The sequence below is a fragment of the Electrophorus electricus genome, chromosome 2 (assembly GCF_013358815.1).
Source record: "Electrophorus electricus isolate fEleEle1 chromosome 2, fEleEle1.pri, whole genome shotgun sequence".
NCBI classification, from domain to species: Eukaryota; Metazoa; Chordata; class Actinopteri; order Gymnotiformes; family Gymnotidae; genus Electrophorus; species Electrophorus electricus.
This window is the reverse complement of record NC_049536.1, coordinates 22331584-22348652: the sequence shown is the minus strand read 5'-3', so window position 1 is coordinate 22348652 and position 17069 is coordinate 22331584. Positions and strand designations below refer to the sequence as shown.

Sequence of the window (17069 nt, the reverse complement as noted above, 5' to 3'; positions counted from 1 at the left end):
AAATGACCTTTTGATGTAGCATGTCTTAGCCTTGTCATGAAGCTTATCAAAACGTTCTCTCCCTCTCCTGAGACCCAGCTTTCTACTCCCTACCAATAAGCTTGGTTGCGCTACCAAATAATAAACACATTCTGCATCAGGTGGAGAACCTGTGCTATCTCTTTCCTCTCCAGGAATGGCCTCCCCGCCCAGTGACTGGGCACTGGACATGATGGTTTAGACAGACACGTGTATTTCATGGACATGACAAATTTCCCCACACTTCCAGTTACTATCTTTTCCCAGCTAATGAAAGAAAAGCAACAGGTTTTTTTATGAACCAGCATCCTTTATTGGCAGACACTGAGGTGAACCTCAGAATGGTCCCTAATTGGTAGCATTTTGCTGGTGCTACAAGACGTAGTCTGACCAGCGGCGGGTCCTCTGTCCAACACACCCTCCCTGAACTCTGTGTAACCGTTACAACAAGGTTGCCGTGGTGACACGAGGTAACATCATAGAGCGATGCGCATCCATACACACAAAACAATTGGTGAGAAAATGCACAAGGCAGAAATCAAAGTTGTTTTTAGCAGAAAAACACGTTGCACTGTAGCTATACATGTTGTGGCATAGCTACAAGAACATTGTAATACTGCTTGTAGATATTTAAATTACCAGTGGAAATCTTCTATTTAAATAAACACTGTAAGAGCGATTTCAACACTGTATGATTTACCTCAGTGTTGGGAGAGGCAATTCAGAAATGGCTATTTACTGTATATGGTCTCATCACCTTTAATTTTATGCACAATCGCTGCTCTTAAACTTTAGTCCTGTTGTGCCAGAACGCTACACAGTTTAGCATTTTGTCTACCACACTTCACTTTAACTTCTCAGATGATATCAGGTGTGTTGGAGAAAGTAAAACTTCCAAATACGCAGGATTAATCATTGAGAATGCTGTATTAGACGAAAATATTCGTAGGAAAAGTGCTTCGCAGTTGTGGAAATCTCAGAATGATCCGACCAGAGTAGCACAGAGAATTTCGCATTTTCCGAAGGCAAACGCTCTTTTTATGTCTGACGTGGGTCAGGCAGAGAAAGTAGGTCTTCTAGAAAATGCACAGCACATCTCAGAATGATCTAGAAACAGGTATTCACTGGAACACTGGTTGAAGCTCAGCTGGACTCACTGTTTACTTCAAGCCTGGGCTTCGCCCTTCTGGTATGGATCAGAACCAGCATACGTCTTTCTCCACAGTCAGCTCGAACAGAATGCTGTTAAATCCCAGTCTCCTTCAGGGCTACCTCTAAATGCTTGATGGGATGTGTGAGAAGCTCGGGGAAAAAAACAAAAAAACAAACAGAAACACGAGACGTCCGTTCTTTCTTCCACACTTTTTATCAGCAGCCAATTTCAGAGCATTGACTAGCAATTTTGGATCTCAGAATTCAACAGATGTCATCCTTCCAAAGCCGCTCAAAGACGTCACTGGAGCTGCTCACGCACAAACACATCTGCTACCGGTGCTGCGTAACATTATGTACATATGTACAAGTATGACTCCTAGTTGCGCCCAAGACAGATGCAACCATACATCACATCCATGAATGAATGGCGTTGCGTTGCGAGCTCCGCCCCCCCGGCTGGTGCTCACAGGACTTCGTTCTTCCACTGAAACGCAATGATTACATGATGGGTCAGACGTGTTGGAAACGTCCATCTCCTTCAGTCATCGAATTTAAAAAGTACTGGTGCGTTGGCCCAGGGTCTTTCTAGGAGACGCCCCGAATGTCCGTCGGCTCACGTCAGTAATGGGAGGTGAGGAGGAGGAAGAGAGGCAGGAGGAAGGCCAGCAGTGGCAGCCCCACCTGGGCAGTCACATGACCAGAGTGAGGGCTGAAGGGAACAGTGGTATCACCCCAAAGTCTCTCATTCTCTGTGTCCTAAAACACAAGCAAAGGTCAAAAAAACCAAGATGTTTCTTTAAAAGCACATTTTAAAACATCCATCCAGCTTTGTACTTCTATCTCAACATGTAGTACAACAGCACAAGCTAAGGGATAAAGGTGAGGATGTTGAATCAGTTTCGACCAATCACGGCTGTGCACAGGATGGCCCTTTTAGAATGAGCTATTTTTGAAGGTCAGCTATGATTGGCACTATTATTTGTGGGGTTTTTTTAAATTTTTTATTATTAGTTAATTTTGTAAATACAACACTTACAGCTGTTACTACAGCAATGATGATTATTAATAGACCTTCACATACAAGAGAAGGTCAAGAAGCTAATTACAAGTACTGAGGAAAAAAAAAACCTAAAATCTTTCAAATGACTTAAGCTCGAACAGCCATCTATGGAGCTGGTCACTAAAGTGTTCAGTGCCTATTATTATGGGATGTCTGGAATACAGGGAACTCTACAGACAGACAGACAAGCAGTCAAGCAAACACTCACAATGACCACATCCACAGATAATATTCTCAGCTGCTGGGATATTAGGTGCCAGCAGCTTCAAAACACACACCTTAACCCAAGGCAGCAGGCTGCAGCAGTAAACACAATCTTAATAGCTCGGCAGGGTCATAACGTGATCTTTTCTGGTGTAAAACTCTGATTTATACGTGATCCATCCAAATGAAAGGATTTCGGAGGTTCTCTTTTTGCGTTAGAGATATGCCGTACCGACAGCAGCCGCAAACACAGTAGTCTCCCTTTCTGTTCCTCTTAACCCTCACCTGTGTAGGTATGGCTGGGCTTGCTACGTTCTCCTCCGTATCCATGGAGACGAACCCCAGAGTGGTGTGCCTTGCCCCCCTGTCCGTCACAGGGCTTAGATGTTCCAGTTGGCTGGGGGTGGGCGTGAGGTCCATTCCATTCCCAAACGTAACCAGAGCGTTCCCTATTCATGCAAACGGACAAACAGGTCCGGAGTCAGAGCTTGGAGTGGCGACATTCCAGAGAAGGTGCACCGAATGACCCTGTGGTGCCGGGGAGCTGTGTTCCGCTCAGCCCAGCTCCTGCTGTTCTCAGCCAGCCATTTAAATGCAGGGCGGGGGGAGGGTGCTGGGCGAAGGCCTGAATAGGGACGAGTGCTCAGTATTCCTCTCGGGTGGCCAAGCTGCACCTGCCTCCACACTTCCTTTACGAGGCCCTCAGCCAAAAATGGCTCTCGGGGCCCTCCGGCGCCTCCATGGAGGCGCCACGGCGACGGAGGGGACCGGAGAGGGAACAGGAGACGCTTAGTCGCGAGCCGTCTCTGTTTGAACGGGGGAGTGGATGATGAAGAGTAAACACACTGTTGATTATGCAGAAGGGTTGTGGCAGGCCTGGCCAGGACGAAGAGGAGAGAGGGAGAGAGAGAGAGAGAGAGAGAGAGAGAGAGAGAGAGAGAGAGAGAGAGAGAGAGAGCCCTGGAACGCAAGCAGGCGCCTTGCTCCTGGTCTCGCGTGCTGTTGAACTACGTAGCGGTGGAGGCCAAGAGAGAAGGAGAGAATGACAGACCCAAGTAGAGAGAGAGAGAGAGAGAGAGAGAGACAGAGAGAGATTCTCTCCAAAACTCATTAATATGCAATAATAATTGCATATTTTCACATCCGGAACCACAGAGAGGAAACGTGAGATTCTTTCCTCACTGCTGTATAAGACTGATCCATAAAATCCTGACAAGATGATTTTTTTCCTGCTCTATAAAAATCCTAATCTAAGAAGCGCCAGGCCGACGTGTTCGCCAGCCGATAGGGAGAGAGTGAACGCTCCGGGGGGGAGGGTTTGGGGAGCCCCAGCTGTGAAGCACGATGGGCTGGTTAAAGGGGGAGAACTCGTGCACTCCACGCGCCCGGCTTCAGAGCACACTCACCCGCAATGCGTGACACTGCAGAGGACATGCTCCTTACACACTAACGACGAAATGCCAGCGTGTGGGCGGTGCACGCTTCAGAAATGCCGCCGATATCGCTAAGTGAACTCTTCGGAGAAACAGCTGTGCTGCCTACCTTTTGTCTGGCACTTGCAAGAACGTTCACAAGTGCAAAAGCACCTGTTAAACAAACATGCCACTGCTGCACTTAATTGGGAAAAAAGAGAAAAAAACAGAATATTCCCTCCAACCATGCAGCTCATTAAACAAATATGAGATTATGATACCAATACTCAACATTTTATTGCAAGTTGTGTTTTGCACCAGGCCAAGGAAATTCTGACATAATTGCAAAGGCAATTTGCCTGTTATTGTAATGGGCTTTCTTTTCTTTTTTATGTCAGTGCACTTCTGAGGAGAAACAGGAATGTATAATGTGTCTAGACCTGAGACACATCTGGGGTGTAGCAAGCCAGATGTACTGTATGTGTTTCATACAGTCTCTAGATTATCAATCAGTACAGAATCATGGTAATGTAAACTACAGATGCAGAATCACTAATACAAAATGCACAGTTTTGGTTCAGCTAGACACACACACACACACACACACACACACATATATATATGTGTGTGTGTGTGTGTGTGTGTGTGTGTGTGTGTGTGTGTGTGTGTGTGTGTGTGTGTGTGTGTGTGTGTGTGTGTGTGTAAAATCGGAGCACTATGGGCCGTGACCCCACAAACTGGGAGAACGGCTACAGCTGATCCCAGGAATGATATCTGAGATCTCAGACCAGAAGAGTGCAGTCCTGGGAACAGCTAAGATACTACACAGGACCCTCAAGCTCCCGGAGGACCTGAGCTTAACTAAAAAGAAACTGCCCAGGGAACGGTTAATGGAGAAAAAAAAATGTTAATGTGATTGGATAAGTACATAAATGCTCATGCTACAAATCCAATCATTTGACAGGCCACAGATGATGATAGTAACATTTACAGGTTCCTTCATTTCACAGATGTGACAGGGGTGATGTCCAAAAGTAGTCTTCACTGGTTAACTGATGGGAACAGTAGTGCAGAGGAGAGCGCAAGACTCACTCAGGCAGACGTTTTCAGTGAAGTAATCGAGGAACTCTGTGCACTGCTCTCTCTGACTGCCTGTTGTCGAGCATGTGCACCATGGCGACACGTTGGAAGTGGCATTATCGACGTAGTTCGGGGTGATGGAGCTCCCTGCAGAAACCAAGCATTTTTATCAGAATCAGAGCCCGGTGCAAACATGCCAGACCTGTTTGGCTATCATCTAATTAACAATGGAGTCTCGCCTAGTGGCTTGCTACCCATGTGCTTAGCGAATGCAATTTCGATGAATACAAAAGTCAAAATGTTATAAGTACACGGTGCTCCGACAAGAAGACCAAAACCACAGCCCACAAGTTGTACATCGCCCGTTGGGTCCGCATCACACAGAGAGCAAACGTTAGCTTAACGTCTGCCGTAATGCAGAGCTCTGTGGGAGACGTCCCTAGGTGATTCGGAGAACCAGGTGTGTTTGAAAAGGGAACAGATGAAAATATTTGGCGCAGTGCTCCCTGTGGACCCCCTTCTCACTCCCCTCTGGAGACTCCAGTAAATTGGCTTCAGGATGACCAGAACTCTTCAGCAGAGACTGGCCATTTTTCAAAGCGCGCACTCCAATTCTGGGCCCCCACGCACCAACTTACGTACAAGGGGGCAAGGATGTGATCCTTCCTGTTGAGCTGAGACACTGCGACAGAAGACAGCACTGTTCACAAACGTAACGACGAGTTGATGTCCTTCGTCGCCTCAGCTACTGGAGGTCAGCGCTATACCCGTTAACCTTTTGAACCTGAGCTGTACACCTCTGATCTACACCTACGCTCATGATATCTACACTTGTTTTCTACCACTGCAGCACATACGAATCTCCAAGCTGAGTACAGCAAACACCCTTTTTGATTAAAGTATTTATGTGCAAAAAAAACCCCCAAACTTGAAATTGTTTGTCAAAATCCTTTATATTCTCTCTGTAAAGCAAAATATAGCTGCTGTCGGACGCTCTGTGTGTGCGCTCCATGTGTATGAGGAAGCTCTGTATGTATAGAGACCATACAGCCACGTAAGGTCTGCAGTGTCTGAGCCATCAAACACAGTCTCACACACTAAGCATGACACAACAACTTCTGTCCTCGCGGCACAGTGAGAACAGCTCACCCGTGTTGCATGCCTTGAACGTTTGAAAGCGTCTCATTGCTAGCGCTGCAGTCTAATAAAGCCCCTGTATTGTGTGAGTTGGAGCTGTAGGGTGCTGGTGGCAACACCTTTGAAATGCATTCAGTCTGCCTGCATTTCTGTTTTAGTGGCCAGGGAAGAATAGCCCTGTGTTCAGAGGGGTTATGATATAGGGTGCATTTCAAGCCAATCGCCATCAAAGGCATTTCACAGAACAATAACAACTCTCACACTTCACACAGTGAATCTGAGAGGTCTTATTTCCAATTTCAAAAAGTGCCCCCCCCCCCCCCCCCCCCGCGCTTGCTTCGTCTTCTTCGTTTCTCTCTACACACACGTCTTGCTCTCTCTTGCTGTACCTGCTGACTGTCCTGAGTTCTCCGAGGCACGCCCTCCACTCCAGCCTCCCTGGGCCCCATCTCCCCTCTTATCCTGTTCCTTCCTCCACATCCCTCCGCCCTCTTTCTCTCTCCATCCGCCGCCCCCGCCTATCCTCTCTCTCCTTGGCTTTCCCCTTGACCTCAGCTCTCGGCTCAGCTCTCTCTCTCTCTCTCTCTCTCTCTCTCTCTCTCTCTCTCTCTCTCTCTCTCTCTCTCTCTCTCTCCGTACCTACCTATTAGGCCGGTGTAGGCGAGGAGACACGCGGCGTAATTCCCCTGCTTGCATCCGCTGCCGGACTGCCCCTCGGGCTGGCAGTCGTGATGAAACTGGGCCAAGCGGGACCTGCGGGACGAGCAGAGCACACAGTCCTGCTGACCAGCGGAGGCCCAGGGGGCCTGATGAGGAACACTAGCAAACAGGGCAGTCAGTGTTCTCACTGGGGCCTAATTAACCACCGACAGGCCCAATGCTGATGTATCACAGACACTGCGACTTTTCCACACTTACATTTATAAACTCACTAATAGCTGCGGTCATTTTTTTTCTCTCTCTCAGCCCTTGTCAGACCAAAGGCCGTTAATAAAACATGAGAACAGAACAGAAATCACCTGTCCATTCTATCTGTTTTTTTTAACCATTTTTTTTCTAGGAAATCTCAGAAAAAAAAAGGCCTGTTTCTGTAGTCCCCCTCTGTGTCTGTCTAGCTCCAATTATGCCAGGAGGTTTCCTTTGCGTTATTTATGGCGGTGGAGCTCAGACTTGTGCAGTGTGACAGTGCCACGCTGAATCTTGGGCACCACAACCATTAGCATGACTTGAAGAGGAGCAGGTGCGGATGGTCCTAGCTAAAGCTCTCCACCAGCCGTACATCTGACCCTGTTTTCTCTTTAAGCAATAAATAAGATTTGTTTGACTTCACGAACTGCACAAAACCAATCATACGTCTGAACTTCAGAAGCTGCCTAGAAGCTCAAAGGTTTGTTTGCTTGTTTCTCCCCTGCACTTTCAGTTTATTAAAAGCAAGCAGAGGAGAAAGGGGAACATTAAGAAACGAAAGAAACGTAAAGAAAGTTGAAGAATAAACCCTTAAAGTTACTTTTAGCAAAACGCTCTTGCGCCTTTGCCGGGGAAGAAGCGGTCGCGCCTGTCTCCTGGAAACGAGTGCTGCTACATTCAACGGTCCGTGCGAGAGTTCGCCCGAGGTGCAACAGCCCAGCCGTGGGGCACGCGAGCGGGGCCAAGGGCCGGGGTCGCTGGCACTCACCTGCACACGTAGTCGGCCCTGCACAGCCTCATCTGCGTGAGGCAGCTGGGCTTCTCCGGTGCCTCATATGAGCAGCTGGGCACGATGGTCTGGCGGCGGCGCTCCGAGCAGGCCACATCGGCGCAGGGGCAGAAGAGCAGCTCGTGTGTGTGCTCCGCCGGCACGCGGTCGAAGAAGCGCCGCAGGGCCTTGTTGCAGCGCGAACGGTTGCACGGTCCACCGCGGCCCGATGGCTTGATGCACGCCGACACGTACTCCGTGCGCAAGCGCTGGCAAGTGTCATCCACGTTGCACGCCTTGGCCGCGTCCAGGCAGCGGTTCACTGCCGACACGCCGCTCTCTGAGTCTGTCAGGACCGTGCAGAGAGACAGGGGAAAGGAGTGAGTTTGTTGGCGATGGGAGGACGCAGGTTAAAGTACCAGAAAACTTGGCACCGAATTTTTTTTTTTTTTCTGTCGACATATCGTCACAAAAATAACCAAAAACAAAACAAAGAAACAAACAAACAAACAAACAAAAACATAAAGTGCAGGTAAAAGCAAGGGGAAATGAAAATAATCTCGGCATCAATCACCCCCTCATCCTCTTCCCTCTTTCATTACACGCTCTTTCATACACGTCTCCCCGTGGTCGGCAAACAGATGTTTTGGGCCAAAAACGCAGCTGAACCCCTATCTGCATTATTTGAGGAAGCGGCTTTGTTGGTGCTTGTGGAGCTGTGGAAAAACACGAGCCCTCAAGCGAAGCCCGAGTCCAAGAAAACCTCTCACACAGCGGCCGAATGAAAGCGAGGGATCGTTTAAAGAGATAACACGATGAAAGGAAATAAAAAACACAAAACTAATACACATTTGTGATGACTGGCCTTATCTTCCTGCTTGGTGGTGGCCGGCGTTAAATTTTTCTCTTAAGTGAAATGTTAGGAGATACCCAGACATCCAGACACGTGCGTGGCTAACTGTGCTCAGAGATATATAGGCGCTTTTATATTCCTGTAGTGTCTGCAGGACGGGGGCAGGACGGGGGCAGGATGAGGGCAGGAGAGCTGTGGTGTTTGGGGCTGGTAGACCCGCTGCACGCGTGCAGAGAGACCAGACACAGTCAGGCGTGGAGGACTCCAAGCCTGACTTGCATGAAAGAGCTGCACTAAAGCCAAGTCCTGTCGTACTTCTCATAGGGCAGACAATTCAAATGCACGACACACAAGCTCCGCATGTTTCATGGCATTACATAGCATACGCTTAGCACCCAGTTTATTAGAAACACCTACCTGGTACCTACACTCACTGGCCAGATCACTCGCTACGTCTGTCTTATAGGGTTAAATGTACTGCTCTGTCATATCTGTTGAAAAGCACAGTTCATCAGGGATTCTTTGCCCGACCAGTGCTGGTCAGAAACTGACCACAGTGACCAGTGCTAACTTGCTGTAGTGATGGACCTTTCTCAGCACAACAAAACACTGAAATAACTGTGGCCTTGTTACAAGTGTCAAACTGATAGCAGCGTGACAGGGCTTTTTATATGTGTGGTTTGAACAGCTGGAGGAAATGACTGTAGGGTGGTTGGTGTTTAAGGAACATGTAAACACCACTAAAATATCTGTAGGTCGGTTGGTGCATTTAGGGTACATGTAAACACCACTAAAACGACAGTAGGGGGGTTGGTGCATTTAGGATACATGTAAACACTTCACTAAAATGACTGTAGGGTGGTTGGTGTTTATGGTACATGTAAACACTTCACTAAAATGACTGTAGGGTGGTTGGTGCATTTGAGGTACATGTAAACACCACTAAAATTACAGTAGGGTGGTTGGTGTGTTTTAGATACATGTAAACACCACTAAAATGACTGTAGGGTGGTTGGCGCGTTTAGGGTACATGTAAACACTTCACTAAAATAACTGTAGGGTGTTTGCCGCATTTAGGGTGAGATATTATGATGTTTCCACATTTACATTTTTCCCACCATCTACTGCTGTATTCTCATTACCATAAAAATGAGTAAATGAATCCGCATGAGTGCAGAGCTCACGTTATTCAGAGACTCATAAAATGGCCTCTATTCAAAAACAGCTTCTTTGAGTCCTGCCCCTGTTCAGAAATTGTCTTTAGGGATGGAATTGATTTGCATGTGTATTCTTGAAAGTAACCCAGACTCTAAAGACTGTGATTTGGTTCAGGAAAACAACTTGATGCTTTGCAGATACTCTACAGCATTTAGCCAACACTTTTATCCAAAGCGACTTACAATAATGACTGAGTAACGTTGAGGGTTAAAAGTCTTGCTCAGGGGCTCAACGGTGGCTACTTAGTAGTGGTGGTGGTGCCTGAACTGGCAACCCTGTGATTTCAAGTTAAATACCTTAACCACTGAGCTAACACTACAGCTGTCTAACTAGCTAACACTGTCTCTGACAAGACACTTACAAGACAGTATCAGTGTGTCTATAAATCCTTTCACTTTTATTACAGAACAATTGGTCTGTTAACTACTGTTGCAAAAACACTCAGCAAGCTGTGTCACCCGCCCAAACTCCCCAATGGATTAGACTTGTGCTCACAGCAGCTGGACAATTTAATTAAGGCATGGTCAACTTGTATAGCAGCGTCTGTGACATTAATGATGGGTGATACTAAATTCAGGCAGGATTTACCTACTCTGTAGATATGGCAGATTTGTGAGATTTGAACACCGCGCAGCTACCAGAGCAAAGAGCACACAAGTTAGAGCTTTGAATGTCAAATGCATCTTAAGTAGAATTTAAAACATTTTTTTTTTTTGCTGTTATACTGAACATTGTATATTATGTTAGTGACAAAAACTGAACTGACATTTCTTGAAGGTTTGGAAGATGTGTCTGGCCAATGGTTTTCTCAGCCCCGACAGCACATGAGCGGAGACGAGGTCGCTGGCTGGAGTTTAAGGCACAGTCTGGACTGAGCACAGGTGCTCTTTATTGCATACATTCACTGTGATAATGCTACACTGCTCAGCTGGTGTTTCTTCTGTGAATCAGCTGCAGACCTAGCAGATGATAGTAATGCCATACACGTGTCCTGCACCAGGGGGGCCGAGGCTGTTATCGGCTACACAAGAAGGATTTACTTGTACATACGACACAGTTGTTTCTCAAATATCCTCCTCTCAGTATTCTTATGTCATGACCTCTAATATGTAAAACTAGCACTCATAGTGTCCCCAACAGAACAAGGTCAATAATCATTTTCTTTTCATGACCAATAACTCTGAAACAATATCAATAATGAACAGAAATCAGGCAATATAAACCTTCATACATAAAGAGCCTGGTAATACCCATGTGAATCTGTTCAAATAAACCAAGGACGATAAAGAAATAAATGAATGGGTTTTTGTTTAAGCGGGTGATAAATTTGTCTTTGCAACCATCACATGAACATCTCTCCAGTCTACTGTACGTTCATAAATGATTTCTTTACCCAAGGTACACGGCAGGTCAAAGGTGCATGTTATTCCAAAATAGCTCATGGGTTCACCTGCAGTGATAGAAGCTAGTCGGACGTAGTCGTAACCTCTGGCCATGGCTTCATATGGGTAGCTTTCCACCAGGTTGAGGCCTAGGGAGACAGGACAGGTTCAGACACCACAACCCCTCAGTAAAGGTTAAGCAGGTTTTGCATTTACATTGGATCGTGGGTTAACAAATGCGTTGGGAATTTTGCCGTGGGCGCGTACTATGAGCGAGCTCTCACCGTGCATGCCGGACTGGTGGAGGCTCCAGTATATACTGAGGCAGTTCTTCTCCCTCTTCATGCCACGTCGGCACTGGCAGCCGTGCAGCGGGCTGGACAGCAAGGCGGACACAGCGCTGGCACACTGGCTGCGGGCGCCGGGGCCCAGCTTGACGCTGCCGTCACCAGCCACGCACTGACGCAGGGTCCGCAGACGAGGGCTACAGCTGTCATCACTGGAGCATGTGTCCCCCGCAAGCAGGCAGTCTCTGCCTGCACAAAGCAGCACCTGCAGGGCTGCTCACACACACACACACACACACACACACACACACACACACACACACACACACACACACCATCTTTAGGTAAGCTCTGTGGAGTCGTTTCCGGGGTCTTGAGTGAAAGAATGAAAGGTCAAGATTAAGCCTTTAAGACCACCACGGTCTTTCATGCTGTAGGTCTTTGCGCTCATGACTGTTCAAAGAATCTGTTGCCCAAATGCCCTGATGTTGATTAGAACCTAACAGGAGCCAATAATTACTGCACCAGAGAGATGAATGGTTCCTTCATTCAGGACGCATTAGAATTATTGATAACATTTCTGGATTTGCATCAGTTGGCCATGTTGCTTTTTTTCCTAATGAAAAAAATGTTTCAAATGTAATAGTCTCTTCACATTAAGAGACAAAAGGGTAAGACACTATAAGGTTCTTCTTTAGAGGTTTCAATTTTACATTTATCTGACATTTTATCCAAAGCAACTTACAATTGTGACTGAGCACAACTTGAGTAATTGAGTGTTAAGGGTCTTGCTCAGGGGCCCAACAGTGACAACCTGGCAGTGGTGGGACTTGAACTGGCAACCTTCTGATTACTAGTCCAGGACCTTAACCACTGAAGTTAATTTAATAAATCCTTTTGTTGTCAAGCAAACATTGTGTGACCCTCAGAGATTTCAGAAGGCACTGAGCTGACAGTACTGGTGACTTAAGTCCATGTCACTGAGAGCCTGTCAATGGCATCCATGGCAACTTGCGAAACAATAGCTCCTTAAATAAACCCTCAGAGCAAGATTCATAACATTTCCTCATCGTACTGAAGAAATCGATGCATGTGGAGAAGTTTTGAACGGAGGATCTAGAAAGTATTGTTACAGCACCTTCATTACAAAATTTAAAAAGATAAAAGAAAGAAAACCTCCAGTTTTGAGACGCCTTGCTGGGAGAATGCGATATGGCACTTCACCCACTGGTTTTGTTCATATTTCTCATGTTTTGAAACACATCTACAGAACAATCAGTGCATGTTACATTCAATTCATACCCATTTTCAAATAAAACATTACTTTTGAAACAACATTTTCCTTATTTCATCTCTTTTCTGAACAACAGTGCCTTTGTTTCGTGTAAAACATATTTAAACCATATGCCATTCTTAACACTAAAAATGAAAATAAGAATATATATGAATATATATATATATATATATATGGATCCTAAAATATACCTTGGACAGTACCACCTGAACTGCTGGATCATAACATATACCATGGACCATACTGCGTGAACCTCTGGGTCATGACAGACCATGAACTTTGGGGTCATAAATCAAAATATATGCAGAGTGAAAATAGAAATCTAAAATTCAATATTTTGGTCAACATTTCAAATAATAGTCAGCACCTACACTGTTGAAACAGTAAAAATATAAATTTTTGTAAGTCCATAGTCAAGAAAACTATTTAATTTCATTTTTAATTGTTTTTTTTTTTTGTAGATACATTGAACCATAGTTAAATGGACTGCAGAATGACATGTGATGCAGTTTTGGACCTTTAATCTAAAAAAAAAAAAAATATATATATATATATATATATATATATATATATATATATATATATATATATATATATATATATATATATTGTTCCTACATAATTATTAAAAAAGAAAGAAAAGAAAAATTAAAAAAGAAAACCTTGGTTTTTCAGAAACCTCCTCGTGAGACTCTGACATGCTGTTTTATCCACTGGCTTTGCTCAAGCTGATAGCTCAATAATTTCAGACACATCTGCAGAATGACATAACCACGCATATTTGAGCAAACTCTCCGAACTTCTGACAGGGGAGCTGTATGCATGCGTTTCCACAGCGGCAGAGTGAGTTAGCCACCAGGAAAACACACACGAGTGTAAGTGGAGATGACAGGAGACAAAATTACTTTTTTTTATATCTTGTTCTCGCACCGTTCGGCATCTGCAGCTGAAGAGGATCGGAGAGAGATAAATGTGTTTGATACAAAGCTGGCTTAGCAAAACTGAGATGAAACCATGCACATCCGGATAATGCATTAGTTCGATTAGATAGATTATACCAGTTCCCTATATCATCTCTTTAACAAGATGTTGAAGGTGTTGGGGCATTAGAACTGTATTTGCATATGTTGGGTAAAGATTTAATGCAGTCTTTGTTTATAAGAGCCTCATCAAATTTGGTGAAAATTGTTGTCATGAAAAAGAAGGAGAAGAGCTTGGAAATGAGAGAAAAGTTTGGAAATGGGAGAAAAGTTTGGAAGTGGGAGATAAGTTTCGAAACGGGAGAAGAGTTTGCTTGTCAGGCACTTCACAGGGGGGATCTGGCTTCTTTAATGTTGGTGGATGATAATTAAAGCATTAATGACTGTGAATCAGCTCAGCGATTTACGTGATACTTTCCTTGTTAGGGGAGAAAAGCTACTCCTCCGTGCAGTCCTGCGTCTCTGCGTTAAACATGTCAGCACAGTACAGATGAACGGAGTTAATTTATCAACTGGAGTTCCTGCTCCAGTCAAAGCTACCTAACCAAGCCTCCTTTGAGAGACGCTTTGTTAAAATGAACAGACTTAAAGGAGTTCATTAAAAAAGAAAACAGAAGAAGAAGGAAGATGTTTGCATCTTTCCCACTGCACTGATGGGCCAGTGGCAAACCGCGAGACTGTCAAATCTAACAGATGAAATCATATCTTCAGAATTCATCATAATGAGAGGCAACATGTTCAAGTGCACTCAAGCGGAGAGCCTGACATTCGGCAGTATGCAGTGGCCCACTGCTCGGTGGCACTGTGCGTCCTTTGATCATCTGAGATGTGTTGTGCCACCAGAGATTGTCCCATCGCTGCATGAGACAGTCAACAACGGCCAATGCTGCAGTCTGCTTTCCCGTATGCCAGCATCGCAGTGCCAAGCTCAAGTCCTCCACGCGAGAGCTATTTGCATTTGCATATGCTGTAGCAGCAAAATTCACTGGAGCCAAGTCTCTGTAGAAAACAGAAAAGTCTTTTAGGCTTTATTTATTTTAGGCTTTATTGTTTTTAAACAGTCATGGATATATGCACACACACACACACACACACACACACACACACACTACAAGCTTCTACAGCTTATCATGGAAGGTGATTGCTCTGCTAGAACCATATTGATCCACGAACTACCAACCTGTGATTGCATGAATTTTATAGTCTACAAGGGTACTTTAATCCCAAGGATTATCAACTACAAATCTGCACATGTCTGTTCTAGTGGGTCTATCTGCTATTTGCTTGGGGGGGCTGTCAACAACTTTTCCTGTGAAACATCTTACATGAGTGGACATAAATTTTGCAGTTCTTGTGATCAAACAAATCTCTCATTTGGGCGGACGGTCATTCCGGAGAGCATGGATGCAGCCGGAGACCACAGCCCATCTCTGCCACAATCCGTGTGGGTTACGCTGCACTGGCGGAAGCTCGATTAGACGGCGTACGTCATGAATGCAAACGAAGCGCTTGATCTGACATTTCCAATAAGCCTGTCTCAGAGTACCAGTGGGTTTAGCCAATTAGCCATGTCAGTAATCAATTCCTCCGGAGCCCGTGCTAAGTCCTCACTTATCCTAGCACATAAATCAAAGACAGATTAGCCGATCAGTTACCCAGATGCGCTGACTTAATGGTCCACTTTAGGAAAGATGCAGCCAGAAATGAAAGCTAATGAACTCTGGTAGGACGATACCGATGAGATGCCTTTAGCCCTCCGAACAAAGCTCTCCGAGAGGGAAAGACAGCTGCCTCATTTTACGTTCAGCGGCAGACTTATTGTGTTCAGATTGTGGCTTCTCTCGTCTGTGTTTTTTTCCTGTTTAGCCAGGGTCTGATGTACAACCACCTGCTTTACGGCTTTGCAAAGGACGGATACACTTCTCTCCGGAGTCCGGGCCGGAGCAGTCTCCTAGCGGTGTAGCAGCATACAGGCAAAGCTCAACAACATGTCTACTTTACCGAGGTTACTTTAAGAATGTAGCAAAATGAAACATGACTTTGTTGTAAAAGTGGCCAGGTAGTTTGAAGCAAGGAACTTGGGTCTCTGTAGTCATGGAATATGGAGAGATATGCATGAGGGTTGGGATATGAATATAATTAAATTTGTTGAATTGTACAAATGTGTTTTTTTTTTTAAATAATAAACCCATTGCAGTAGACTTAATTAATAAAGCATTCAAATATTTCTCTCTGTAGACTAGATTGCCTTTAACTGAGAAATCAAACAAATTGTAATATTAATAAAAGAATTAATGACTTTAGAAACTCTGTTACCAGTTATGAGGAACTAGAAGAATCACAAACACATATCAGCTTTCACAGACCCAGACACGGGTTAAAGCTCAAAGGCAGTGGGACGTCTGAGCGACACGTTCTCGCTCCCGCTCTCATTACTAAACGAGTCCCTCGCTGCTCCTACAACATGTGACAAGGGAGTGCTCTTTTAAGTGTGTCTGAGTGCCAACGTCTTCCACGTGACACCTGCCTCTTCTCTTCTCTCACAAACAGCCTGACACCTGGAATGACCTCGGGGTGTTCACCATCGGTGTCCGACTTTGTCTGCTCTATCACCGCACTAGAATAGGCTAAAACATTAACATTTAACCCGATCAAAAGTTGGAGAGCTATGAGAAACTAAAAAGTTTAAAAGGCGCCACCAAACACAGCCAGACTAAATTAGTCACTCTGGCCCAAAGCTACTCAAATTTCTCTTAGAAATTGACACAGCAAAAACATTTTACTTTGTTTCCAGAAGGCTGTAATCTCAGTTTACCCAAACAGCACGTGAGACCTCACCATTTTCTAATACCACTGATTTAGCCTACAGCATAGGCAGGTTTGCTTGTACAGTGTTTTGATGGAGAAGCAATTTCCCAAAGTTAGTTTCTGGGGAAATATGTCCGTCTGTTCCTCTGCACTGCAGATTTAGGGATAAAAGGTAGGAGATATTTTATCTCCTTCTCACCACACGGAAAAAGTTTCACTTGAAAACCCTCTTTTTTCCGCCCACTCGGTTTGCGCTCGGACTTATCATCGGAGTAATCGGGCTACTGCTCGCAGCTGCGATTCTGCAGACCTTGGTTCTTACAAAAGAAAATCAGTTAAGCCATAACCGTGTTCATCTGCAGCTCAAAGAAAGCACTGTGAATTAATGACCTGTTAAAATGCAGAAAGCATGCCAAAACGAAATAAATTAATCTAAAAAAAAAAAAAAAAAGATGCTTATGACAAGAGTGCTTGCCGAATGTTGAGTAAGTTGGCTGAATGCAGAA

The 17069-nt window shown here is 45.1% G+C and overlaps 1 protein-coding gene across 2 annotated transcripts in view; it reads right to left on the bottom strand.

Moving 5' to 3' along the window:
* Positions 1–301: 301 nt before the first annotated feature.
* Positions 302–17069, bottom strand: part of gfra4b (GDNF family receptor alpha 4b) — a 34178-nt gene continuing 17410 nt past the window's right edge. For both annotated transcript variants that reach the window (XM_035535195.1, XM_035535196.1), the window contains exons 2-8: positions 11479–11754; positions 11263–11343; positions 7742–8087; positions 6710–6819; positions 4942–5076; positions 2723–2886; positions 302–1929 (exon numbers count right to left, since the gene is read on the bottom strand). In XM_035535195.1, the coding sequence (XP_035391088.1) occupies positions 1792–1929; positions 2723–2886; positions 4942–5076; positions 6710–6819; positions 7742–8087; positions 11263–11343; positions 11479–11754 (1250 nt within the window). In that variant the 3' untranslated portion in view covers positions 302–1791. The remainder of the gene's footprint in view (positions 1930–2722; positions 2887–4941; positions 5077–6709; positions 6820–7741; positions 8088–11262; positions 11344–11478; positions 11755–17069) is intronic.